Raw genomic sequence first — 27,278 nt, 5'->3', positions numbered from 1 at the left:
CGCTCACCAGCCACAGATACCTCCCAACTCCCCCAAACACACACAAGAGCATGGCTGGGATGCAGTGACGAAGATGAGAAATACCAACACAGGACAGGCCTGGGAATAAGATGTGATAATGGAAAGCAGACAAAAAATCAGTTGGACACCAGACTTTATTAGTTCCACTGCTCATGGACCAGCTTGCTCAATACACGCAAGTCTCAGAGTGTAAGCGGGCTGCAGAAAAGCACAAGAGCAGTCACTGTGTACCTACTGGAATTCAAATGAGGTAGGATAATTTAACTACCTGACACAATATTTAACAATCTCTGTGAAATAACATACTTCTAATTTTTCTTGTGACTAAATGGCAATACATGCAGTAAGACTTTTATCACTTCTGTCACACAGAAATCGGATTATCAACTATACACAAGTAACAGAATAAAACGTTGACTTAGGAACAGATTCCATCATGCAGTGCCAAGAAGCACTCCATTTTCAAAACAGGTCCTCCTACCACTGTCAACTGATCGTCATGGAACAAAAACCACAAAAGCTTTAATGTAGCTTTTTAAGTGGAGTCCAAACAGAACAGGATAGCTCAACCTGAGAAATTAAAAAAACAGTTATGGTATGAAAACAGAATATACCGAGCAACCAGGGACTGCTAGGACAATGTGGCTACCAAACATCAATGCTATGAAATCCCTGGAGCTGCCTCCACTGCATGACTCCTTGTCAGACTCCTCCATATTTTGGGTACTAGGGTGGTCTCTGCAGTGCACAGTGACTTTCCTCTTCAAGAACCTATAGCAAGGAAGGTAGAAGAGCATATGGGGGAATACAAGTACTTCTTTCCTAACGCAGACATGAAACAGCTCCACCTACTTCATTCCCTTGTGCCACCTGACTGAGCCACTCTTTATGAGTGTGGATTCCCAGAACAAAGCCCAAACAGGCAGGGAGAGGAGCTAGCTGCAAAGCTGACCTGCAGTGGCAAAGTTCTATGGGGAGGGAAGAGCAGCACTGGGCAGTGAAGGGAGTACCTGATTTTAATAGGTAGGATGAGAACTAATTTTGAATTCAATAGCTGGTGTGCTCAAACGAGCCTGAAGACCCTCTAGCACCACCCTGCTAATGCATTCACACCACTAAATACACTTCTGTTACTGAAGCTCAGCCTGTGTACGGGAGCTCAGTGTATCACCTTTGGCTCAGGAAAGACACGGAATACTGGGTAAGAACAAAACTGGCAACCATGTGAGTATCCAAAATTCCTGAAGGCACATGAAATTGTTACCTCAGTAAAAAGCATACAAGACAAACGACAGACTAACCTGTAAAACATTTATTAGAAGATGCCTCCAGTCCTTACACTACAACTGAGGAGACTACTGTGCTCTGTTGGAAATATCAGATGGCACAGATTCCCTGAAGGAATATGTAAATAAAGAGGTAGAAAACGAGCGTACATGAACACATATACCAGTAAGTAGTTAGCCCTACTTGGACCATGAGTTGGACTAGATGACCTCCTGAGATCCCTTCCAACCTGAATTATTCCATGATTCTACATTTTATCAATATGCAACAAGCACATCTCCAGAACACGTGTTATGTAACGATGGATTTATTAGAACAGAAGGAAGAGGAGGGAATTCACATTTTTCTGAAGCCATACACTGGAGGCCCACATGTACTCTGGGACCCGAGAGGAGGGCAAAGGATGACCTGGTAAGAGACGCATGATCTACATCTCAGACATTTGTATCAGGACTGCATCTGTGCTTGGCTGAGTGAAAAAAGAGACAGAATGCATCCAGTTCAAAAGCATGAAACCTCTGTACATGAAAACATGAGCAGTTTAAGACTTAGGGGTTTTTACAGTTATAAGAAGCGTATGTGTAGCTCTTCTTTCAGCTTTGGTGGTGTAATACTTTTATACAAAAGTAACGCAGCAACTGTCATCATCATTTCTTGCTTGATTGCTGTATGACATCTGCTAACCCTACCGTGGCTAAGCACTCTACTTTGTCAAAAGACTCTCCAGAGCACAGAAGGTGTTCTTTTTCGGCATGTCATTACTGACTCCTTTTTGAAAAATATTATAACAGTCTTATTCGACCCTCATATAGAAAAGTGTTGCTAACCCAACTGATTTTCTTATAAAGCCTGTATTTTTATTAAATCCTTTGCTGCTGAAACTGGCAGAGATCCATTTCCCCTTGCTCAAGTTCTCAAAAAGAGCTGCCCCTGCCAAGGTTACTTGCTCAGCTCCTTTCAGTGCTGGGAGACAAGCACCTCCAGTGACAGGATTCCTTCACATCAATGGAAGACCACATCTGACACACTTCCCACCCCAGAAGATTGCAGGAAAATACCAGCCCCTTTAATTTGGAAAAAAGATTGAAAAGATGGAGCAAGCATCCCCAAAATGTGTAATAAATGGTGTCAGAATGAAAAATAAAACTCCTAAATTTTCACTTAAAAGAGCACTTAGGGAATACACTTCTCCACAACAAAAAGAAATTATGCTGGAAAATCCTTAGCTGCCGTATCAATGGGCCAACCCAAAGCCAGTTTATGACAGAAAATAACATATGAATGAGATGTCCTGTCCACTGGCAGGGCTTTTTCACATTTTCAATGCTCTAGATTGCCAAGACCTGTGTGGTAGAAACCACATATGGTACAGTTGTGAATAAGCCAGAAAATGGGGCTTTAAGTAACGCTGTACAAAGACTAGTGCTTGGCATTTGGAATGTCCATAAACATGGCAAAAATGCACTGAAGGAAAGCGTAGAAACCAAAATCAGAGGGATGGAAGCAAATGTCTCTGAGCAGATCATAAACCCCAAAAAAGGAAGAACAGGACAGATCAGCTGAAATGAAAAGTGGGTGTGAAAGTGCAAGTGAGGAGCTTCACAGCTGAAGGTACTTTGATGTTGAGGCAGGAAAAGGGCTGAAACAAGCAGCCACCATCAAGCAGAGAGGCCAGCCACAGCTCCAGAAGGTCTTTCAAAGTCTAAAGGACAGCGCTTTAGTTCTTGCTACCACTTGTGCCAGCTGCTGGCTACCAGCTGGAGCCTTCAGCAAGCTGCTCCTTCCACCTTCCTTTGGGGAGGTCCCCCCTTACGGTGGCTGCACCCCCAAGAGGAAGCATCAGACACCACCAGGTGACTGCAAGTTACAGACCTCTGATGCTAAATTCACTCATGCTGCACAAGTTCACATCGTCAGTGGAAGATGTATCAACTGTGTGTTTGTTTGCTCTTAGTATCTGCTCCCAGATTGACCTCTTTTTTTTCCACCTTTCTTTAAATCCAGAATCTGTTTGGTGGCCTAGATTTTCAGTTCTTCATAGGCTCTGCTTGACTCGTGCATGAAGGAAAGAAGACAAAGATGGCCTTGTGCCACTGCTGGTCTGCTGGGGACTCGCTTAGCTTTCCACCTTAATTGGCCTCGGGCTGCCCTCATTGGGGTTTGTCGACATCCCCCAGCCTTGGCTGCCGTCGCCAGGGACAACCCAGCAGCCTCTGCCCCGCATCTCGGGCGGGCCCGGCGCCCGTCCCCGGGCCAAACCCGCCGGCGGCAGCGGGGCGGGAGGGGGTGGAAAACCCAGCCAAGCCCTTTGCCGGGGGGACCCGCGGGCGGCTCGGGCAAGGGCGCGGCACGGCCTGCCATGCGGGAGGGCAGCACAGCGCCCGGCCTCCCGGCCAGGACGACCGGACACCAGAACGGGGGCGCGGCTCCGCGCTCCGGAAAGCCGGGTCAGCCACAGCCGCCTCCTCCACGCCTCAGCGGCCGCCTCGGCCGCGCGGGCTGGGGGCAGGTGGGGCGGCGGCCTGCGGCACCCGCGCCGAGGGGCGCGGAGCGGGGCAGCGCCGGCCGCTCCGCCGCGGGCTGAGGCAGGCGGCGGCCGCCCCGGGACAGACCCGTCCCCGGCACTGCCGGGGCGACCGGCCGGTCTGGCCGCCAGTCCCGCTCTCGGCGGTGCGGCAGCGGCCGCCTCGCCCGCCGCCCCTCGCGTCCTCCCCGAGAGCCGGCGGGCGCCGGCGGGGGCGCCCCGTTCCCGCTCCTCCCGCCTCCCTGCGCTCCCTCCTCCCGCTCCCCCGCCCCCTCCCCCGGCAGCTCCCCGCTCCCGCCCTCCCGCCGCTCCCCGCTGCGCAGAGCGCCGCGCCGCACCGGCGGGGGCATGGAGAGCCAGCGCTGCTTCGCCAACCTTTTCGATGACTACCCGGGCAGCCCGGCGGCGGCGCCGGACAGCGAGGCGGCGGTGCCGCTGGTGACGGCTACCATCGAGCGGATCCTGCGGGAGCTGCCGCCCCTGGGCGGCCCCCGCGGCTGCCAGGGGGGGCTGTACGGCGGCGTGGCCGGCGTGGCCTACATGCTCTACCACGTCGCGCAGTGTCCGCTCTTCGCGCCGTCGCGGGAGGCCTACCTGCGGGCGGCCCGCCGCGTCGTGGACGCCTGTCTCCGCTACCAGGAGGGCGGCGGCGAGGCCGACGCCGACACCCGCGCCGCCTTCCTGCTGGGCGGCGCCGGGGTGTACGCGGTGGCGGCGCTGGTCTACCGCGCCCTGGGGCTGCCCGACTTCGCCCGGCCGCTGGGCAAGTTCCGGGAGCTGAGCGAGGTCTGCGCCCCGCTCTCCTTCCTCGAGTGCGGCTCCGACGAGCTCTTCGTCGGCCGCGCCGGCTACCTGTGCGCCGCCCTGGTGCTGAAGCAGCGGCTGGGCATGGAGGTAAGGGCGGGCGGCGGCGGAGGCACCCCCGGCGGGACCGGCCCAGCCGTCGGGGCCGCTGCCGTGTCCCCTGGGCGCTGGCGGCGATGCCCCGGGCTGGCACCGCGGCGTCCCGCTCCGCGCTGCCGCTCGGCTCTGGGCTACCGTGCAGGGGGACGCACCGGTGCCGGGGGACTCGACAGCAACGGGAGGAAAAGAAAGGAACAAACAAAAAAAAAAAGCAAAAAAAAAAAAGCAGCTTTTTCAGCGCACAGTGGGGGCACGCTTCGGGAGGCCCCCCGGGGTGCCTTTCTCCGGTAGCCGTTTCTCCGCAGCGCGCCTCCCCTGAAGCGGGAGGTGGCTCTTGTGCAAGCGGGAGGGAGCGGGGTCCCGGCTCCGCACCCGCGGCGGGTCGCTCGCCGGGCGCGCCCGGGGAACCTGCGGTTGGTTGCCGGGTGGTGAATCCTTCGGCAAAAGCCACCCCGGGCTTTCCGAGAATATTTCTGTAAAATGAAGCAGGTGAGGAGAGGAATAGTGTTGGGTAAAACAGAGTAAGGAACCGTATAATGATAAGCGGTGCTGTACTGTAATTTGCAAGCGAGAAACCAGATATTCAGAGGCACTTGGTTTTATTAACGCCAGCGTACAGTAGCTGGTGGTCTTTTGGAAGTCTGACCACGTATTTAGGTGCTTTTCGTGAATGAGAGCTGGTTTTTTTCCGGAAGTGGGAGATGTGAGTATGGCTCAACAACGTGCTGTTGGTTTCAGTAGTTGGGACTTTACCCTAGGATATTGTCATTGTTGTTGCTGACAATTCAGAGCTTCCACCGACAGCATAATAATTAATGCAACTGATTCTGTTTGCTGTGGTGTTTGTTCCCAAGCGGTCAGTTGGTATCTGAGCAGGCATTTGTTAGTTTTTTGTTCCTGTCCTCTTGTCAGGTCCAATCTGTGTTTCCTCTGTTAATCACTGATTTGCAAGTTCATATGCTTCTGGCTTGCTTTCCTCCTGGGAAGGGAAGCAACTATTACAAGTAAATAAATGATGTAAAAACAAGTGGCTCTGCCCCATCTAGTACCAGTCACTGCAATCAGAGTCAAAGGAAGCTTATTTAATGGAGGACTCGGGAGTCTCCAGGGTATCCAGAGAGGGCAAGAAGAATGTTCAGCTGAATATTTTGATTGCCTTGAACAAAGATGCTCACAGCACTAACCATTTAAAATAGCATAAACATACGTGCTCTTTCTTTGTATAGGATTGTCTGACAATCATAACCATAAAAATGGTTATGTTAACATATGTAACCATAACATAAGCAAACTTTTCATTCTGACAGCATTTTCTATGAGAGGAAAGTTTTGTAGAAGCATCACAATCCTGTGACTGCCATCCTGAGGGGATAGTTCCTCACAGAGGAATAAGCTGTTCCTATTAGTTCAGTTTGCACTGGGGGAGTGTGTCTGGTACCCATGTCAGTGCTTATGACGGTGTCATGACATACCAGCTGAATGAAGTGGCACCCTGGACTCGACTGCGTCATTTAATTCCTTCATCGGTTTTGTCTTATGTCCTTTAGAGCAATTGCTGAACAGTTTGGAGAGAGGTACAATCCCCTCCAACAGGCAGTGCAAGGAAGGGGAAAGCTCTCCTCTCTGCTTGCGTGCTTGTTGAAAAAATCATACTTTATGCAGCTGTAAAGAGCTAAACACCCCCACAGATGAGCACAGGTATGCACTTACTGTGGAATCCATTTGGCAGGTGGGTTAAGTACAATCATAGAGGGGTTTATTTTGCCAATAAAAACATACTATGTAGCCCCTTGCTGACGTTTTAATTGGTAAGCTAACATCCTTCCATAGTATTATTTATGCTGTCACCACATTGTCATTGTAAATGTGTAGTGCAAGAAATAAAACAATCTAAACTGTTAAGTGTTAGTAAAACCAACTTTAATTTTTAATTTTAACAAAAATTAAAACTTCTAATGAAAATATTTTGCTCCTTAATGAGAGAAATTACAATGATTTCTGGTCTGTGTGTACTCTATGCTTGAGCGAAATTTGCATCCTTTGATAAATGTTCCCATCCTAATACAGAATTACTTTAATTAGTACATTGCTAGACCAGACCCTACATCCCTTTACAAATGAAGAAAACGATGCCCAGAGAGAGTGCATGTCATTTATTACCCAAGGTCAAGCAGTAAGCCAGGTACATCCCAGAATAGAAGCAATGTCTTGTGATTCGAACCACTGGAAAATGCTACCTCCTGTAATTTGATTGTGCACAGTCTCACATGGCTCATTGCAGCATGTTGTCTTGTTTCCCACACACTTTTTTTTGAGAATGCTGTGCAAACATTTCAGCACAAAGTGAAATCCATTCCTTACATTGAAAGACAGCTGCTCCTGCCCGTATGGTTGGTTTTTTCCTCTGAAGAAGTCAAATGGTGACCTATATACAAGAAATTGCTTGCCATTGAAGAAAGGCTTTTTGAGCAAATTTTACAATTTATGTTGTGGGTTTGCTTTTTGGTCTTTTCTGGACAGGGAAGGAAGGAGTTTATTTTATTTTAGAGAACACCAACTTAGCTCAGCTGCTGTGTCCTGATGCTTTAGTTTCTTGCTGAAGAGTCTCGGTGTTTTAAAGCTTCACATGTTCTTCAGAAAGTTAATGGACGGTCCTGAAGGATCCAGTCTGTTGAATAACATTGACCTCATGTGAAGAAGGCATTTGCGTTCAGCTGGTTTTCAGAGTTTTAGGCTAATACAGCATTTTCCCTGATGAATTAATTGGGAGTTTATGCATGAGTAAGGATTACTTCAGCAGTCAAGGCTTAGCAGAATCTGACTTTCACGAGACACTATGCATTAGGAAGGATGTTTGTTTTCATCCTTTCTTTAATTTCCTTGACATTGTAGTTGGTGCTTCTCAGGGAGAGATGGGTAAAATATTGTTTTGGCAGAAACAATGGGTCATTTGTATATGGTACTTATAAATAAGATGCATGTTCTTTAGCTGACCTTAACTGCTGTGTTTTCACTGTCCAGGGGAAATTTTCTGTTCTGTCTTCTTTGGGTAGCTCTTTTTCTTCTGCTTGTAGTGTTTGTTCATTGTGTGTTCTCGGGGAAATCTGTCAGTCCTGTTTTTAATTGCCTCCACTCCACCTCTGTTTGCTTGTGCAAACAGTGCTAAGACACCGTTTAAATGGTGGTCCCATCCCCCAATGTGGACGGTATTTTATCCTCTCCGCATTTTTTCCCACTCATATTTCTATCCCATTTCATGGTTGATGGAGCATGGTGTGTGTCTCGGTAGTTGCATTTTCTTGGGGCAATGTAACTGTCAGATGAGGAAGGAAAAGGTACAGGAGTTCAAGTGGCTTCCTACATCACCATCTGCTAAGATGTTACTGCCTTTTAGCAGAGCTCAGGTTTTTGTTTAGAAACTGACTGAACCGAAGGGCTTGACTGACTTCCACTAGTTCTGGGTTACAGCAGAAGAGACAGCTACAGACAGCAGTGTACCACGTAGGAGGCAAGGCAGCATTTTGCATGACTGCCTGATGCTGTGGTTTCATTAGAGACTGTAGTTTTGAAAGACATTGGGGACACCGTAAAAGACCGTTGCCTGTGGTTGCAGTGGTGACAAGCTGAGCAAGCACACTAGGCCAGCAACGCAGCCAAACCAGTTCCCTCGGGGGCTGAGCCACTGGGGTGAGTCTTGGGAGCCTGCAGAGACCTTAAGCTCTTTCATGCCACTATGTGGTTAAGCTTTTTGTCTCTGTGGCAGAGGGGCGTCTCGATTTCCTTTTCCAGTATGTGCGATGTTACGATTTGGTGTGTGTTTCCAAGGTTGCTGTCCTGTTACAGGAAGGGCACAATTCTGGTGCTACTCCTGATGTTACTCTGCTATGGGATGTCCAGAAAGGGTAATGGTCTTTCTAGTAGGGCTCCACTGAATGTAGGGCCTGGCTGCTGTCTGTCACCAGAGCCTCTTTTCTCTTGGATCTCATGAGATTGCAAATCAAGCTGACCACCTTCACCTGGTATATGAAAAACAGAAGTAGCGCTGCTGTGCAATGTCTGGGATCTGGATGCCACAGCAAGGGAAGTGGGAGGCAGGACTGGCTTTAAAAAGCAGTGGAACAGACTGATGTGCAGTGCATGTGTCCTGACAGGTGCAGCCAGTGTATTTCATAATGTTCTGGGAAAGAAGATGCAAATGAATAAAAATTATTTTTTTTTTCACTTGTTCCTTAGAGTCTCCCCTCCAGCTAGTGTTAGAAGACTATTGTAGGTTAGTTTGCTCCACATTTTTGGTTGTGGTTTTTCTAGTCTCTTAGAAAAAAAATCAGAAGGTGTGAGAGGAAGGGGATTGCTGAATCCTGCCTAGAACATGTTAATTTGCAACTCTTTAAAGCACAATGTAAATGTATTAATGCTGGACATGGTGTTTATGAAAGGTACTCAATGGACTGATCATAGAAAGGGAGACCTGCAGACTACCCACAGAAGAGATGCATTTCCAAGTGCTGTAGTGCCAAATGTCCATATTAGCCTTTTAATCTCACCTGCACCTGAAAGGGAAGGGTTGTTCTTTGAGGTGAAATTTCATTCATTTTCTGTGTCTATTTAAGTCCTTTCTGTGAAAGAATTTGCCAGTTTATCTGAAACATTGTGGTGTTTGAAATGTCAAATATTGTGGTGCTAGCTGGAGATGTACTGATTTCATTATTTCATTTTACACAGGCCACTACACAGCCAGGATGTTGTTTTTTACCACAGAGGATTAAAAAGAGATAACAGTAAGGATAAAAAGCTTTCGATCCTAGTCTGCCTCTTTTAAATGTACATTCTTCTAGCCATGGTTTCCCAAACCACACACAGTCTAGATTTTGCATCGATTTGCTTAAATTGTTGAATTTAAACAGGGAGTTGAAAACAGGAGTTTTCTAAAGTAAACAGTGAAACAAAGGGAATTATTTGCACCTGGATTTTTTTTTTAAAGCATTTGGATATAGCTTGGGTCTACTTTTCAGAATTTCTCTGTTTGTCTTCAGGAGGGCATCACAAATCATTTTTATTTTAAACAGCCTTCAAATCCTGGGATGAGCACAGCTTGATAATGGCCACCTGGATGCAGTTTAACACAGTGGACACTGTTGTAGTTAGAGCAGAAAATTTGGGGTTGAAAATGTTGAATTTCAAGTGTATTGTTTAACAGCCAGTATAAAGGCACTGTGGTACAGAGGGTTTACTGTGGATCCTTCCAGGATTGGAGGTTTGATTGACACAAGTTTAGCTACACACATTATATATTCTGCTGCACATTTCAACCGCTTATAGCTGAAGAGTGGTATTAATCTGTCATCGTCTTCTAAAAAGACAGTTTTGCACAAAAGCAGTGTCATATCTCTGTACTGCTTTGTGCCGTTGAAATAATGTTTGTCGATGCAGCAGCATCTTTTTGCTGAAAAAGCAGCCCAAGTGGTAATCCTGATGTTATAATATCAGTTTTTAACAACAAAAAAAAAATATATTTAGTCAGAGCATCTCTTGTATCCAAAGCAAATCTCAGCTTTCCTATCCTCCTTCTAACTCCTTTAAATTTCATGTACTGGAATTTAACTCTTAAACCTTTTCAGTTCAGTCTTCTTCCTCGTCATCACCATGGAGAACTTTTACATCACCCTTTGGAGTTTGTGGGTACTAGTCCTTAGCGTTCTAGAAGCAAGGGTGTCAAGCACAGTGCCTTTGTCCTCCACAGAGCAGAATGTGCTGCCTCTGGCTTGAAGATGAGATCAGTGGAATAAAACGCAGGAATCTGAACAAGAGCATTTTTGTGAAAGAGGTGCTGAGCAGTTCTTTGGACCTGTGGAGTGTATCTGGTGACTGAATCTTTAGAAACAACTGGAACCATCAGAGCGTTTGAAGCAGAGAAGCAGGGGATCTTGCCAACAGAGGTACAGGGCTTGGGTGGAAGCTACTGTTCTTCACAGCATTAGTTACTTGTGATCAGTTTGCTGGCACAGTGCAGGAAGTTTCTTAAATCTATTGCCTTAGGTTTTTAGATTTTTGTATGTTGTATTTTACAAAATAATTTTAGTACGATGCTGTGTTTCTACACATAGCTATATTTGATATTTACGATTTCCTCCATGACAAAGGCTAATAGTGATTTTTTGGCATGGTTCTCACAAAGGACCAAAAGCCATGCAGTTAACACTGGATGACATGGGAAGAAGAAAGCCTGCACGTGTAGAACATGCATATATGGTGGAGTGTGTGAAGGCAGAGAAACAGGAAGGCGTGGGGGAAAAAGACATTTGAGAGAGGCTGAACAGAGACGAGAAAGAAAGAGCCAATAAAAAAAAAGATAAAAAAGCAAAAGAATAAGTTACCGGCAAAAATATAAAAATTCAAAGCTGCAGAGAGGCAGCAGAATTCAAAGATTAAGGGAAAAAAGCAAGGAGTAATGTAGTCCCAGGAGCAGGGGAGGTTTAAAACTAAAATCAAGTTCACTTGCAAACTGGTGTGGATCTGATGGCTGATGTGCTTGATTTGGAAGAAAATAAAAGTTCAACAGAAGAGTAGAGACAGAAATAAAATGGGTCAGGGAACAGGCAGAGGAGTAAACTACATTTCATTGAGGAAAATTACTATTTTTGTCTGCTTGGTTTTTGTCTGTCATTCTTCTGTCACCATATTCTCTGCATAGGCTCATACACTTACAAAAATAGCTGTTGTCACATTCAGTGCTTGCAAATTCAGAACACAACATTGTGTTATATTTCTTTTTTTTTTTTCTAAGGAATAACTGAGATGACTACTTGATGTCTGGAAACAAATACGGGCATTTTCATGAACATTGCCATACATACTTCTTCTGACATTTTCCTATTACATGCATATAATACTGTAAATTAGCATGTAACCTAAATGGTAACGCCATTAGTAAATCTTACTTGGGTACCAGGATAAAAAAGCAAAAATATGAGAGACTGAGCTGCTCTTTAGAGGAAGAGCAGGAGGCAAACAATTGCCAATGAAAGCGTAACATCCTCAGCACTTTACAGCACTGAAATGGAGGATAAAATAAAGCCTTAAGTTTTCTTTGTACTCATTTAATACACATCATTAGAGCATTAGACTTATACATAAATCATAGCACAGCTATGCCACAACTAGCAGTGCTGAAGTACAGAAACCATCCTCTTCTTTCCTCTGTCCTCCACTAAATCAATAGACTCTACTTCTCTCCAGTTAATTAGCTGGACAGTCTTTAATCAACCTACCACCCTATTGACAGATTGTATAAAGATAGCAGAGCAGTTTACTCGGCCAGTAAGCTGTTGTCTTCATCCTCGCCTCCAACCAGTAGAGGGGTTCTGTAGAGAGGATGAAGGAGGCAACTAAAATGGGCAAGTCCTGTGATCCTGCTCTGCTGCTGCAGGAGCGTCCCATCACAGCCTGGTGTAAGGCATTTGCTATAAATGGGAGTTTCGTCTGTCAGCCGACTTCTCTATTACACCCCTTGTTTAAAAAATGAGAAATCAATATATGCAATCAGGTCACCATTTTTGATATGACAGTCTGTCTAAATGCTCATTGTCTGTGTCTGTCGTGCGGTTCCTTGACCATTGACAAGCATGAAATTAAGCACCGAGTGATGTTGCGTAACCTTCTGTCCACTCCATTACAATAGAGCTCAATGAAAATACCCTGTCAAAAACAATTATTTCTTATCTATGTTGTAGGATTATTTTCAAGTGATAGTTAGTGAGCTGATTAATTTTTCTAGGAATAGCAAGGCAAAGTAATTGAAATAGCTATTTCATCTTAGGCAAACATGATCAAGGAGTATCTTAATAGCAGTCCAAGCTGTTGCTGAGTCATTTGGTGTTTCTCAGCTCAGTATATTTTGATGTCTAAGTGTAGAGCCATAAATCTATTTTTGCAGCAGATCAGCGTTCCTGAATTCCTCATTTTAATGGCTTAATATCTCCTGCTGAATAACAGTGGATTATAAGTGAGACAGAATGGATGTCAGATAGCACTGAATGACCCGGGGGGAAAAAATGTGGCAGATAGATAAATCTTCTAGCTGTCCAAGGCATTTAGTTGTTTTGTGTGGCTAATCTTTTTCCTCACAGAAGACTACTTTCCCCTCATTGGTACAATGTAAATGTAATTGAGGATTGTAAGTTTGGGGTGAGCTGGTCAAGTTTAGGTTTCATTGTGAAGGAAATGGAAGCTGCTGTTAACTGTGTGTGGGCCTGGGGCTGGAAGCAGCACAAGCCTAGGCAGCGCTTCGCTGGGGGGTCAGTGCAGAGCTGGAAAATGGCGGGCATTGCGTATTCCATACTGGCAGTGTCCTGCAGTTTGTCTGCTCAGTCCTGACAATCAAGTGATATCCCTACCAGAATCAAAGAAGTGATAGGCACGTTGAGAGGTAATTCAGGCTGCCGTCTAGCCCCCAGGCAGGTGCCTGTGCCTGTGTCATCCCTGGCAGCCTCTCTCTTAACCTGCTCTTCACACCCACCAGCGATGGAAGATCTGCAGTCTGCCTTGCCTGTCTGAGACACTGGTTTGTTAGCTTCCCTGTTAGAAAGTGTAGCCTAATGACTAATCTGAATATTGCTGTAGTTTAAGCGTGATGTTCCCTGTGCTGTCCATTGAGAAACAGCGAGAAATTCAGTTCCTCTTTCCAGCAGCTCTTCATATTGCAAGACTGTTATAATTTCTACACTTAATCTTTTTCTTTTCTAAGCAATCCTAATGCCTCTGATCTTCCCACATGTGTCGTATTTTCTACACCTCTAGTCATTCCCATTGCATTCTGCCAGACTCCTTCCAGCCTTTCCTGAAGAGTGCCAGAAGTTGGACACATGGTTCTGGCACAGGCCTTTCCAATTGAGCAGAGAGGTAACTTTGTGTTTCTTCCAGGTCTTGTTTCTATTTATACAGCTCAGTAAGGTGTTTGCGTCTCACGCCAGTGTGACACTGACTCACATCCTGCTCATGACCTGCTATTATCCAGCAGTCTTTTAATGGGCCACTGCTACATGGACAGGTATTCGTTAGGAAAAACCTCTGAACAAGTGAAGTAGGTAGGGGTCATGTAAAGACAGGGAATCATTGAACCATAGAAGCTGTGCTGTGATAACACAAAATGAGAAGCTTCTTCAGCTGAAGGAGCTTTGTTTCATTATATCCAGCTAGAGAATCTCCTTTCCCTTTTCCCTGAGTAAAACTGGGAATACGTTACTCTCTGTTGTAACACCTGATGTGCCACCATTATTTATTCAGAGGGCATCTGTGAAGTGGTAAGAGTTCCTTTGTGGAAGTATAGCTGGAACAATATATCTGAGGGGACCATATTAAGTCAATTATTTTGTACACATTAGAATATCTGAAGAAGTGTCTGGAGGTTAAATTTAGTCTGTTCTTGTGATTTACTTTTGCTGCTAATGTGAAGATAAAGCTCATTCTTGTCTCTCTCCCTAGTTCTGCCATCTTCAGTGAGGGCCATTTTATATATTCTTTGATTCACCAGCAGCATGAGTCAATGGAAATCTGTCTTTGTATTTTTATAAAAGTTTCTTACAGCTTCATCCAGCATCACCAAATGTGGGGGTTTTTGGCTTACTGGAACTGTCCTAACAAAAGCAAAGATTTCCTTGCAGTAAAGTAATACTACAGGCAGAGGCTGGAAAGCATCAGCCTTGTCGTAGATGTTCATAGGACTTTGAACATGCCATTTTCACTAAGGTTCTTCATCCCTTTGTAAAGCAAACTCCTGATCTCTAGATATTTCTACTTGCCATATGTGAAATGGCTATTGTTATACTTAATTGTTTTAGTTTTCTAAGGCTAAGCCAGTGATTAATTAGTGAAAATTACAGTTATAATAGCAATGGATCCCAAGATACACATTCTATGTGTAGCTGTTTAAATTTGATTAGACGTAAGTTGGCCAAATATGAACTTGGGGAAAATTCTTAAGTAGAACAGCGAAACAAACTTCTTTAGGCTCTTTAAATAAATATTGATTTGTTTGTTCTTGATCTTGCAGAGCTGAATCAATCATGAGCTTTCTTATGCCAGGCTGCTGTTTTCGTACATACGCAATTTTTTATTATGCCAGCAAAAATACCTGGGAAGAATGCTTATATAACTGCAACGCATCCAGAAGACAAAACGTAGACAGAGTTGTGGTATGAATGCATTTGTCCTATTTTGATTTTGTTTTCTAAACACTGTGGGACTGCTAGCTTATTTTGGCAAAACAATTATTGTGAGGTAAATTTTTCAAAAAACCACACAGGTAAGCTGAGTCAAACTCGGAGTTGAACCTAAAAATCTCCAGGAGACTAAAATCCATACCATCTGTCTGCACAGTGTATCAACATACTTAAATTTGGATTTGCATCAGTCATGGAGTCAAAGCATGGCCAAGGCTGGAAGGCACCTCTGGAGGTCTTCTGGTCCAGCCCCCTGCTCAGTGCAGGGTCCACAAGAGAAAGGCTGTGTCCGCTTGGTTTTGAATATCTCCACTCTACAGCCTCCCTGAGCAACCTGTTCCTGTGTTTGGCCACCCTCACAGTAAAAAAGCTTTCTCTCTACATTTAAGTAGAATTTTCTGTCACTGGGCACTGCTGAGAAAAGCCTGGGTACATCTTCTCTACTCTCTCCCATCAGGTTTTTTCCATGTTGATAAAATCTCCCCTGAGCCTTATCTTCTGCAGGCTGAACAGTCCCTGAAGTTAATATGCGGAAGGAACTTACGGAAGGCCAGAAAAATGTGACTCCCATAAATTTCAGTCATTCCTGCTCAGTTTGCCTCATTCTCCAAAAGCAGGCTAACAATGCTATTCCACCTCCTCTGACTTCCCCTAGTACCTTGGATGGGCAAAGGATTGCAGTTTTTTCCCCTGCACCTGCAAGCAGGGAAGAGCCTGAAGTCCAGAAGCATTGAAAGGAGCCATTCAGCACTGTGCTTTGCCATGAAGCCTTAAACACCAGTTGCATCCCTCTTTGTCAATCTTTGCCATATCAAGGAAGGTCAAAATCTTCCCCCAGTAGCTAAGTATTACGGTTGACAGAATTGTACCTGGCTCTTGCAGGTGATTGGGGAAGTTCTGGATCTGAAGAGCTGTAGGGTAAAGATACTTCTTTTTCTTTAACAGAAACAAAGCAGTCTTAGAGCATGCTGCAGCCCAAGGGCTTCTTAGTGCCTTGTACCCCTGCAGCACTGAACATCTGTTAGTGAAAATGTCTGGATGATCCTAAGAGGCAGACCATGCCCCACAGTTAAAGGAAGACAAGATACACTCTAAAAGTACCTGTCCCCCTGAGCTATAGGAAGATTATTTCCTAAGCGCCCCTATTAATCAAACACCTCATTTGCCGCTGGAGGAGGGGAGTTACCTGTCCCACATTATGTGTGAGGAGCCAAGGATGCACCAGGGGAAGGAGATGAAACCTTTTTCTGAAAGCTGAATTACAGGCCAGGGGTGATAAAACATTCTTCCTTGTGTCTGCAGATAGCCAGGACACCCCTCAAGCACAGGGGCTATGAGGGAAGTTCTTTTGTTTTGTTTTTACAGAATCTTTCTCAAGTTGTGCAAGACACGTATCAGAGTACTTCTGTGTCCTTCTGGGTCCTTAAAGTGAAGCTGCTTTACTCCAAGGGCATCAGAATAGTAAGCATACAGAATAGGTCAGAAAGGCATCTGGCAAAGAACTTTAAATACATGTACTTTGACTTAACAAGCTTGATTTGGAAAACATGTTTTGTCATCTGTAGGTCCAGAAATAGCTGGCTGGGCCCTCTTGTCTCACTTTGCACAGTCCCTCCTGTAGGGCTGCAGAGAACAGTCATATAACGTGTCAAATCCAGCAAAAGAGACGCGTGGCATTGAGCGCACCCAGGGCAGCGACAACACAATGTAACCTGTAGCATGAGATAATAGTAATTTCTGTTAGATAATTATACAGCACTTTGAGATCTTCAAATGCAAGGTAATGGCTAAGTGCAGTGGATGTTAATTTTTTAGTGGTGGGGGTGGTATTTCTCTCGCAGTTCTTATTCCTCTTCCTCTTTTCTGTGTGAGGTTTTAACTCTTAATCTGTACTGCGCCTTCTGACACAGCAGTCTCTTTTTCCCAAAGCATGCTTAGTTTGTACACAGTCACAACTGAAAATAAGTAGCACAAAGGGAGGATTGATGACTTTCCTACTTTTATTATAGTACCAAATGGCAATCTTTTAATCAGGAGAAAAGTACAGATGGTGATCCCATTGCTTACCAAGTAAGCTACATTTTAAAGAGTGCAGTATCCCATACTGCCTCAAATTAATCCCATGACTCTTTACTCTGCCCTTGAAATGGGGCAGTATTGAATTACAAGTGACTGACTATATGAAGTATGACTTGAATTGTATTTGGAGTTGTGGGCATATTTCCAGGCAAGGCTAATGGCAGTGTATGCCACTGGAAACTCTTGTTGCTGTCCTTTTGCTTCAGGACTGTCTTTGTCAATGTGTCTGGGAGGAGGATCTGGGAGCCACATACAGATCTACATCAGACTGCTACCACAGTCTAAGGGTAGGGTAAAATTCAGATGACTCAGAGGACTCGATCACCTTCATCTGGTTTTCCTGCATTACATTGTCAGCATTCTTCTTCTAGCTTAAGTTGATATTTCTATTCAGTGGTTTATTGGCATGGCACAAATTGTAGATCATCACACAAAGTAAAAGTGGCATGATGCCAGCATGGAGTTCTCTAGAATTACCTTTGCTTGAAAGCAATGCTGGTGCTACTTTAAAGTGACTAATTATGCTTCTGTTAGCCTGTGAATTATGCTGCTGTGTCATTTACATCATTTAACTAATTTCGCAGGTAGCCACATTGTTCCTCAGCAGCAAATATTTAGACATACTTCTAGATGTCACATGGCTCATAAATATCTGCATAATAGAACTATGCATATAAAGCAGCATGACTTGGAGGAATAAAGAAGTCTTGTGAGACAAACAAGATCACTTGTTGTAAGTAACAGAATTATAAAATTAGTGCCTGATGAAAGAGCAGTAGCCAATACCCTGTCTACATTTGAATAGGGCTTTTGATGCAGTGTCAAAGATAATCTTCCTTGAAAACCTAATTCATGCTGGCTTGGATGGGGACATTGCGGATTTGGAATTGGCTGAAAGACCACAAGCAAAGCTAATCATAACTACTAATAAAGGACTGATGTAGGAACCAGCCTTATTTATTGTCTTTATTAATGATCCAGTAAAGACAGCTCACTGGATAAGAATTGCTTTGGCTTTTAAACCGAGGCAAATGCCAAATACCATACACAGGCATAGGGGAAGTATTAAAAAAGCTCAAGAGATTAACAAATGAACTAAAACAAGGTTTATTTTTAGCAGTACAAGCACATATAGCTGGGGACAATTATCTGTAAGACCTTGTATGCTAGGAAGAAACTGAGACTCAAGTAAGCTGAACATGACAGGGCCGAAGTTACTCGTGTACTCAGTTCACATGAGTGTTAGCATATTGTCTGCACGTGTGCTGCTTCACTGCTTTTCTATCTGGATGTAACATGATAGCACATCTGAGTTCTACGCTTACTTTAATGTAAATTAACATTATGTTTCTTTACATTTTTTCTGCATGGAAATGAACAGTTAATATAAATGAAAAGTCATAACCAGTGCTGATAGAGGTTAACACAACACAGCATCCAGAAGGTCAATGAAATTTTGGACTGCCTATGCAGCTGTACCACCCAACAGAGCTATTAAGGATTCATCTGTGATTCTTCAGGCCTTTAGGCTGGGTATACCTAAATGTCCAAGGCATCTAGTTTATGCCCTTGAAGTCTTCTGGGCATCTTTTGATAGGCATGCAGATCCTGGAAGTGCTGTGTCGTGAGGCACAAAAGCCACAGCAAAATTCATAAGGCAGTGGCTGCATCACTCACCATCCATGGAGCTCTGGTACAGATTTACAGTGCTCTCTTTTTGCCGTGTATTTATGCAACTCCTTCCAGTTGCCATCCCACAGTAGTAGCCGTTTGCACTCCATCTCACCTGCTGTAACTCATCTCTACCTCTTCCCAGCGACTCTGTGAAGCTGAAGTTGGGGAGCATGTCCCACGTAGCCCCTCTCTCACTTTTGCAAGTCTCTCCCAGTTTGCTGGAGGTACTCTTCTCACAGAGCGCCAGGCAAGGTCTTGTCTGCCGTGGAGTAAAAGTGAAATAGGCATTCCTGTTAGCCAGGGCAGAATGTGTTCACCTCTCATCACTCTTACAGGTTTTAAGACTAAATTGGTCTCTGAACGAATTACAGTCCAAGCTGGGGTCATAGTTTCTTCCTTTTTATGTGCAGTAACTTTGAGACTTCATCGCTAACCTGGTAATTCAAATTCACATCCCTTCTTTTTCTGACACAGTGCAAGAATTTAAGCTGATGCCTCTAAGCTGTGTGCTGATGGATAAAGCAAGTCTCCCTTATTGCAGCTGTGATTGAAATTACTTACATAAAATACTCAAACGTTCTTCAGAACAGGGCCTGGAGGAGGTGCCCCAAACTCCAGGCTCCAAAGTTGCTGTGTTTCTTTGTCACCTGAAGTGTAAGCATGGAAAGAAACTGTTCCAGCATGGCAGAAATGCACTAACTGCAGAACAGCTTTGAGTAACTGTTCGCAGGCTCTGTTACGTACAGCACAACATGGACTCTGTCCAAACTGTTGAACGCTTCCACTTGTTTGCAGTGAGGAGCACAGTAGTGTATACAAACAAATCTTTCTTCTTCAGGATTTGTTTTCAATATTCCATCTGGTTTAATATCTTGTACCAGTACACTAGATGACTCAGAGTAGCTGCATGTATGTCTGTGGAAGGTAATTTTGAAATGTGTTGTCTGTAACGTGCCTAACATGCACTTTTTAAGGATGGGCTTTATGCTCTGAAGCACAAGGGTTTACCGTTCTTCCAGAATTGGTGGGCTGAGTTCCTGGTGTTGATTGTATGACTTGGCCTTGCAACATCTGTCAGGAATAAATGTTCTTACACTGTAATATTTGATGTGTTTAAAGGTGATAAAATAGTTATTTAAACTACACAGGCTCTGAAGAATTGTAATTGTGGGGCACTTCTGGCGATTAACCCAAAATTTTTTAAAATCATTCTCAATTTAATTATAGAGAGGTTGGTTTGTTAAAATTCTACAGTGTGAGCGGGCTCAGCTGCATTTTGCAGAAATAAATTCCCTAGCTTACTTGAGTCTTGGGAGAGCAGAGAAATATTTTGTCTTTAAACTTGCTGCTTTTCATAAGCTATCATTTTGTTCTTACATTACAAGATAAAATAACTTCTTGTGAGCTTTATCACATCAATTATCTTCTGTCCAGAAAATAAGTGTTGCAGTCTGTTTAACTTCACACACTCTCTGCTTGATTTCTTAAATTTTATTTTATTTTGATAATGGGAGAACAGACCTGGAGAAATACCAGAAGAACAAAGCAATGACTGCTATAGTAGCTTTTTAATAACCATTCCAGTATTACTGTCGTGCATCCTAACACTTTTTGTTTGCTTTCTTCAGTGCAGCAATACACTTAGCCGAGATTTTCACTGAGCTGTTCAACAACACTATGCAAATTGTCACATAATAATTTAGGCCTTTCTTTTCCGTGAGTGTAAGTTTTTGAGAAGGTCAAGGACTCCTCTAAGGTGGTGAACTGTTACAACTGTTACAACTATGCATGTGTTATACAACTATCTAGGCATTCCATGCATCCCTACGTATTATCTTAAGATGTAAAACCCCACTTTTTCAAGTGGGGAAAACCCCCACAACACTGAAAGCATTGTGGTTGGGAGCCTCTAACACTGGAACCATGTTCTCTTTCTTGAACTGTAATTTGAAAGAGATGAAGAAAATAATAGTATTTTGTTTTTCTGTGTAACTCTAGTTCATCTCTGCCAGTTTAGCACAGTAACAAGCTATAAGTCTTTTATGGCTAGTTTTCTAAATGCTGCTTTCTGTAGCAGAATTCATTAGCATTTGGTACTAGTGGTTCTGAGTTGGGAGTGAAATATTTGGTGGGGTTGGGTGGAAGAGTGCGAAGTGGGTGCTCTGCCTTAGCCACTCTCCTCCTCCATAATTTTTATTTTTTTCTGGTTCTGACGCTTCTGCCATAAGGCTTTCAGGAGGCATATCTGTTTTCTTTAGTTTGCTAAGCCTGTGAGTGATATATGTTCACTTGTATAGAGGGAGAAGGTCTGAACACACAGAACACAAGCCTAAAGGCATTGCAGATAGATGGGGAATTGTTGCATGGGGAAGATAAGAGGACTGGTTAGTGATGGAAGATGAGGAATTAAGTATTTTTAACATAAAGAGGAAAAAAGCCATAAGGCTGCTTAATAATGTATAGAATGAAGTGTTTTGTCTTCCAGTGTTTCACATCTACCTGGCATATTTTGTGAGTTGCAGCCAGGTGAACAAAGCTAAACAAAACACAGAAGCAGCCAAGAAAAGGAGGAACAAATAAGTTACAATACCCAGCAACCTGCTTCGTATGTATAAGTAAATGATGTGCCATTGTTTACATTGCAATATTTGATTAGTTGAAAAGTGGTAAAATGTTTTTGACAGGTGTACTCCAGGCCCAATCCAGTAGTCCTGACAGAAAAAACTTCCCCCTGCAAAGCAGTGGAAATTGGACCTGTGTCCTACAATCACAGCTGCACCTGCGAACCATGACCCAGTGTAACAGCTTGAAAGGCAAATGAATTCCTGTTAAACTGAGTATCAAGCAAGATCGTGATGATAGTTCTGTCCGGTACTATTTGATGGTGGGTGTATAAACTGCGATCTTCCATTTCATTGCTAGGTTTTTAGTTCCTCAAACAAGGTATTTCCAGCAGCAAAGAAGCTTTACAGCAGGAGTGTAAAGCTCTGCCTAAGCACAAAAAATAAGCCATTATTTGGAATTCTAGCTTCAAGGGAGTGCTGCCTCGAACTGTAATTTTTAATCCTCTTTCAGTTTAGATGTGGAAGATGGTATATTGCCCAGCTTGTCACAGGAAACAATCTCCTTGAGAATATTTGTTGACATGAAGCAGAATTCCTCAGGAGTTCCAGGGAGAGATACTGCTATAAATGCAGCTTTATTCAATAGAGGCAGAGAGTGTGCACAGCCTTGAACTAAAGAAAAAGTGATGAAGAAACCCAAATATTTTTATTGTGTGTAAGTCACACACTCCACAATGGTGTAGAGCAATGAATGAGAAGGCATCTGATAGTCACTTCTCTCCAAAATGACTAAAATGAGAGTAGGGTCAATCCTTGAAGAGTTAGATGTTTGCTCAGCTGTATCCATTTGGTTTTTCTACTCGGCTTCTGCCAGCAAGGTCAGCATTTTACTCTGTCAAGTAAGCCATATTCCTGTAGTCTCGATCTTTAAAGGCTATCTCAGATAGAATTATTATCAGTCTCAACAGACTATGAGCCAGCCTTGTAGTGTTATCAGCCAGACGTGGAATAACAGGAATTTACAAGAATAATTGCATGGCATAGAAACCCTGGGTATCGGCCTGGTTACTAGATGAATTACTGGATTCCATTCCTGACGGTCATGAAACTACTGTATTTTTATATCTGTGTTAGATGCTACACCAAATGGTAAAACTTTTCGTGTTTCTTATATAATACTTGCCAGGAGTAATACCCCCCAAGTCAGATCAGTGAGGACTTTGATATTAAAAGCTATATGAATGATCTGACAGGTGAAATAACTTTGACAAATTGAAAAAAATGAATACTGCATGAAACTGAAAAGGCTGTTTTCCATCACTCTGAGTGATTAAGCTGACACTATTAAGACGAATTGAACTATGAACATCTTTAGAAATATTCTCAAGGAACTCGCAATCAATCTTCCTCAGTCCCCATCCAATACTTTTTATTTATTGCATTACGTAGTTGCTTTCAGTGTAATCTTTTAGCTTTATTTATCTTTTTTGGTGGTCTCACATGAACTATATCATTACCGTTGTTGAAACAAGTAAAGCTTTATTGTTATGTACAATTACAGCATGAAAATAGTGCTTATGATAAGCTGGAAGCTGGTAAAAGGTTGTGCAACCATATAGGTTCTGTTTAGTAGTTTGGTCAGAGACATGCCTCAGCAAAGGATGTGGTAGAAAAACATTTAATCATCCAAATACGCCGTGTGCTGACTTTTCTCCAGGCCTGTACCACACTGAATTTGGATGTAGACTCTTCTCTTCAGACACAGCTAGTTAACTTAGCCTATGGGGCTCAGGAGCTCTTTCACTCTTTTACCACTCCCACCCTGCCACCCCACCCCTTTACCCCCTTTTCCTTTCTCCCAGGGCCAGGTACGCCAGCCCCAGCTCTGTTTTGTGGCACCTTTTGCAATGCAGTGCCCGGCTGGCCCTTCCCAGCCCAGACGAGGAGTACAAGAGCTGGGCAGCCACCAAGCACGTAGCCGCCTCTACCAGGAGAGATCACTATTGCAGTAACATTTTGTTAAGTCAGGTGTATAAAGTGAGACGCAGTGCTCTTCTCCTTTTGCCTTTTTTAAGCAAGTATCAGTTTAAAGGAATTTTATAGGTATTGGCAGTTTCCCATAGAAACCTTGACTAATTTTCTCAGAGCTTAGATTTTGGAGATGAAGCAGTGATGTCCTCATTTTCTCTTACCCCTTGCAGCAGTGCTTTCCACTGCCTGATTTCACTTCAGTATTTAGTGGCACCTTCAAAATTAACTATGTCCTCATGAACTTGGCGGTAGTACAATTCATAATCTTAAAAGGTCCTAGCACGGACATTTATTTCTCTTTGCACATTTATACTCCTCAGAAGTAAATCATTACATTTTGTTAGATCAGTGCCTTGTCAGATGCCGAGTGCTCGCCTTTCCAGTTGAAGGAATGAAGGAATGGAAGTGTGCAGTTCTTTCTGGAGACCTTCAGGGTATGTTAAAATATGGCCTATCAGCTTTCTTTGGGTTTTAGACACAGTTGCCATTTTCATTTCTAGAACTTGTAAGCCTAGGTCAGCTTCCCTGTGAAAAACATTGGCCTTTACCAGTTGACTCGAGATCAAGTTCTGCCCATCTCATGTTGACCTGCAGATTAATGCACAAACACTAATATGTTCATTTTTCCAAGAAACAGTATCCCTAAGTTCCTGGTAGCAAATGGTAGTGCCTAATTAAACTAGACTTGCATAATTTTTGAGTGCAGACTAAGTGCACGGCCATGGTTACTGTAGTGTTTGGGGAGGCTCCCTCATCTGTGTTAGAAACCTTTTGTCTTTTGCAAAGGCTGTTTCATGAACCCTGTTTCCTGCTGTGCTGGAGCTGGAAGAATGGATAGCACTTCTTATGCCTTTGCATAGCTTGCATACAGTCAGCCAGTTCAAGCAGTGGGACAGCTTTGCTACAACAAGAAATGTCTGTGAAACAGATGAAGGCATGGATTCACTTCCAGTGAACCGGCAGACCCGCTGTTAAGGGGAAGTAAGCTGATCCAAAATACACAGGCAGGGCAGATGTTCCTTGCTTACTAGTGTAAAAAATGGGATGGGATCCTTGGGCAGCACAGCTACAACACGCTGAGCTGCCTGTTACCCAAACAAGAGTGCAAGGTGCCCAGCTTGGAAGGTGTTTGTCATCATAATGCAGAATTGTCAGGGACATGTATCTAGAGTGCAGAAGGATAGATCTCCCTTCAGGAAATGACAGCTTCGCACTGCAGTTTTGGCATAAGGTAACTACAGGGCTCGTGTACTGATGTACTTTCTGACTGAGACTAAACAGAGTCAAAGGATTTCCCACTGGTGAAGAAGTTTTTACATGAATAATCTTCCTCCTGCCCATACGGGGAGCATAGATGTAAGGAAAGCAGTATCTGTGCAGCACTGATCTCTGACTTATTTGCAGCTGTCACAAACAGCTCCGATTTCTGTTGGAGGAGTGGTTGACACACAGGAACTCCAAACAAGGATTTGGTTTGCAGAAAGGTGATCACTGATACATCCATTTTGGCCAGTTCCCAGGGTCTGTGCCCACAGAATGGCTCGACCATGCATTATGGGGTTCTTGAATAATAATAATAATAATAATAAAGGAAAAAAGAAGAATTTTACTTTTTTGTTGGAAAAATTTGGGGTAGAAATCTGTAATATAGAAGAAAGCCTCTCCAAGCAGCATCAGGTTTGTTTCTCAGTTAATTTGCAAGTCTTATATTTTTACTGTTTTTAAACATGCTTTTCAATTCATGGCCTTGAATTTGGGTGCAATTCTAGGGAGAGATGCTTGAAATTGAATTGTTGGTGCTCTGTGCTGTGTGGTAACTCTAACCCTTTACTAGGCAGAAGAGAACATGCAGCTGGGGTGCAGACAGCTTCCATTTCAAAGCTGTAACACAGAAGTACATCCCAGGGTACCTCACTTCTTCTGTGATGGGACTTGTTCTCCTGAGAAATTCCCTGCTGTCTGTGCTGCTGACCAGCCACGTTCAGCTGAACAGCACCCAAGTTCTCAATAGGCAGACTAATACCTCCTCAGTGATGTTGGTTATCTGAACAGCTCTGCTCTTAGATCCATTCCTTGATATCCTTCCTGCTTCAGTTCTCCAGCAGCAGAGAGCGGGGTGGTTGTGCTTCCATACTTTCTTCAAGTAAAGAGGGTGATGGGAACCTCTTGTTTCCTTTCCAGGACCTGGGAGAACCACTATATTAGAACTACACGGCTGTATCCAGCCAGACCCTGGTGCAGTTGAATGAAAGGTGTTGGAGCCTGACTGTAACTGGAGAATCTCATGTTTTCCCTTTCTTTTCGTTGACCCCAGACGAGGGAAGCTTGAAGAAAGGCCAGTTGCCATTTTTTCCTTGAAACTCTCCAGTGTTTGAGACACAGTGAATAGAGATGCTTATTGCATTTGACCCGTGTAGCAGCACCAGCTGCTCTCAGACAGCCTCTTAGCTACAGGCACAGTTGTGTGCCATCCTTTTGTGCAGCACTTCACTTGCAGCTGTGTCTGAAATTTTCCCATTCTGAAGATTTAACAGCAGAATTTGACGGGTTTAGTGCTGCGCAGTCTTGGCAGGTGAGACCTGTGAATATTTTGTATTCCGTTAGCAATAACCAAAGTGCTGTATTGTCATCTTTACCAGTAATCCGATTCATCGGGAATAAGTGCAGTCTTCAGTTTCTGATTGGACCTGTGATTAGTGACCCACAGGACAGGACAGGACTGACATTGTTGCCTTCATGCTGGTGAGGCAAAGAGCAAGCCTCAAAATCCCCCAAATTTACATGTTAAAACCACGCAATACCAACAGGATCTATAGGGAAGTCTGTTTTACTCAAGATTGCAGTCAAGTACGGTTTTCCAATGAACTGAAACAATCATACTAGTAGTTGTGCTGAGTCTACACACCTTGTCATGTGGTTGTGTTAATATGAGAAAATTGGGAAAGTATGCTCTCTAGAAATTGCTATTCATGGTGCTGTTGCAGCGTGAACATACTGCAGTAGCAACAGTATCAGTAGTACTTCAGGAACTAATCTGATTCCTTGAACAAAGTTTTCAGGACATTTAAAAAACATACTATGATTTTGAAAAGAAGGGTGTGCTCGACACTGCTTATAAGAAAAGCAGACAGGTGTGCACTTGGAGCTGGGTTCCCTGCTGTAGGAGGTAGTTCAGGCAAACTGGGATAACACTGAGGGGAGGCAGACCTCTCTGTCTTTGTGCCTGTTACATTTCTGTGGCTTTGGGTGTTAGCATCACCTGAAAGAAAAAAAAACAGCTGGCCATGACATTGCACACAAGGTCCCTGAAAAATCCCAGCCCGTCTTTGGTAGAAAAAAGTCAAACTTAAGGAGCGAACTTAAACATCACACAGTGCAGTAAGGTATTACCAAGTTGGCTACAGCATCTTTCCGCTTGAGTCAGCTGTCCTGCTGAACAGGGGCATGTGTATCTTTTTTCAGCATTTTTGAGTATTATAACTAGTTCACAAGCTCCCTCTTCTGGGCTTCCAGGATAGGAGACCAATGGCAAAGCTCCTGTTAGGTTATTTGTAGACCAACCCATTTTTTTTTCAGCTTATTTTGACACTTTCTACAGCATCAGAAAAAGGGTATGATCAAATTCATGTAAATGGATTTTTAGAAATATGACAGAGAAAGGCTTGATGTGTTAGATGCATATTAATATTTTTTACATGCGTAGAAGGTGGCTTTTTCCACAGTGATGTAAATGTCGCTGTTACTTCATAAAGGTACTGATGCATCTAAAAAAAGATAATGATACTTGGCATTCAGCAAAGATACATACAGGAAAGAGCACTAAGAAAATAAACACAGGTCTGTTAAAAGAACTAAAAGCTTACAGTCCTCAAATATTCTCAATACAGTATGCAGTTTCAGGTAGCAGTGGTTTTCAAAAGGCAAATCATGAGCCAAGGGGCTTTGTAGCAAACATTCAGAAGAATAATGAACCGCTGA

At 43.7% G+C, this 27,278-nt stretch overlaps 1 protein-coding gene across 2 annotated transcripts in view; it reads left to right on the top strand.

The window, feature by feature from the left end:
* The first annotated feature begins 3,980 nt into the window (after window positions 1–3,980).
* LANCL3 (LanC like 3) overlaps window positions 3,981–27,278 on the top strand; it is a 38,539-nt gene continuing 15,241 nt past the window's right edge. Inside the window, exon 1 of one of the 2 annotated variants that reach the window (XM_040582455.1) lies at window positions 3,981–4,726. In XM_040582455.1, the coding sequence (XP_040438389.1) occupies window positions 4,181–4,726 (546 nt within the window). In that variant the 5' untranslated portion in view covers window positions 3,981–4,180. The remainder of the gene's footprint in view (window positions 4,727–27,278) is intronic. The other variant, XM_040582454.1, reaches the window with a different exon arrangement.

Source organism: Falco naumanni, chromosome 2 (assembly GCF_017639655.2).
Source record: "Falco naumanni isolate bFalNau1 chromosome 2, bFalNau1.pat, whole genome shotgun sequence".
In the NCBI taxonomy this organism is placed as follows: Eukaryota; Metazoa; Chordata; class Aves; order Falconiformes; family Falconidae; genus Falco; species Falco naumanni.
The sequence above is the reverse complement of the archived record's forward strand: the minus strand, read 5'-3'. Positions and strand labels throughout refer to the sequence as shown.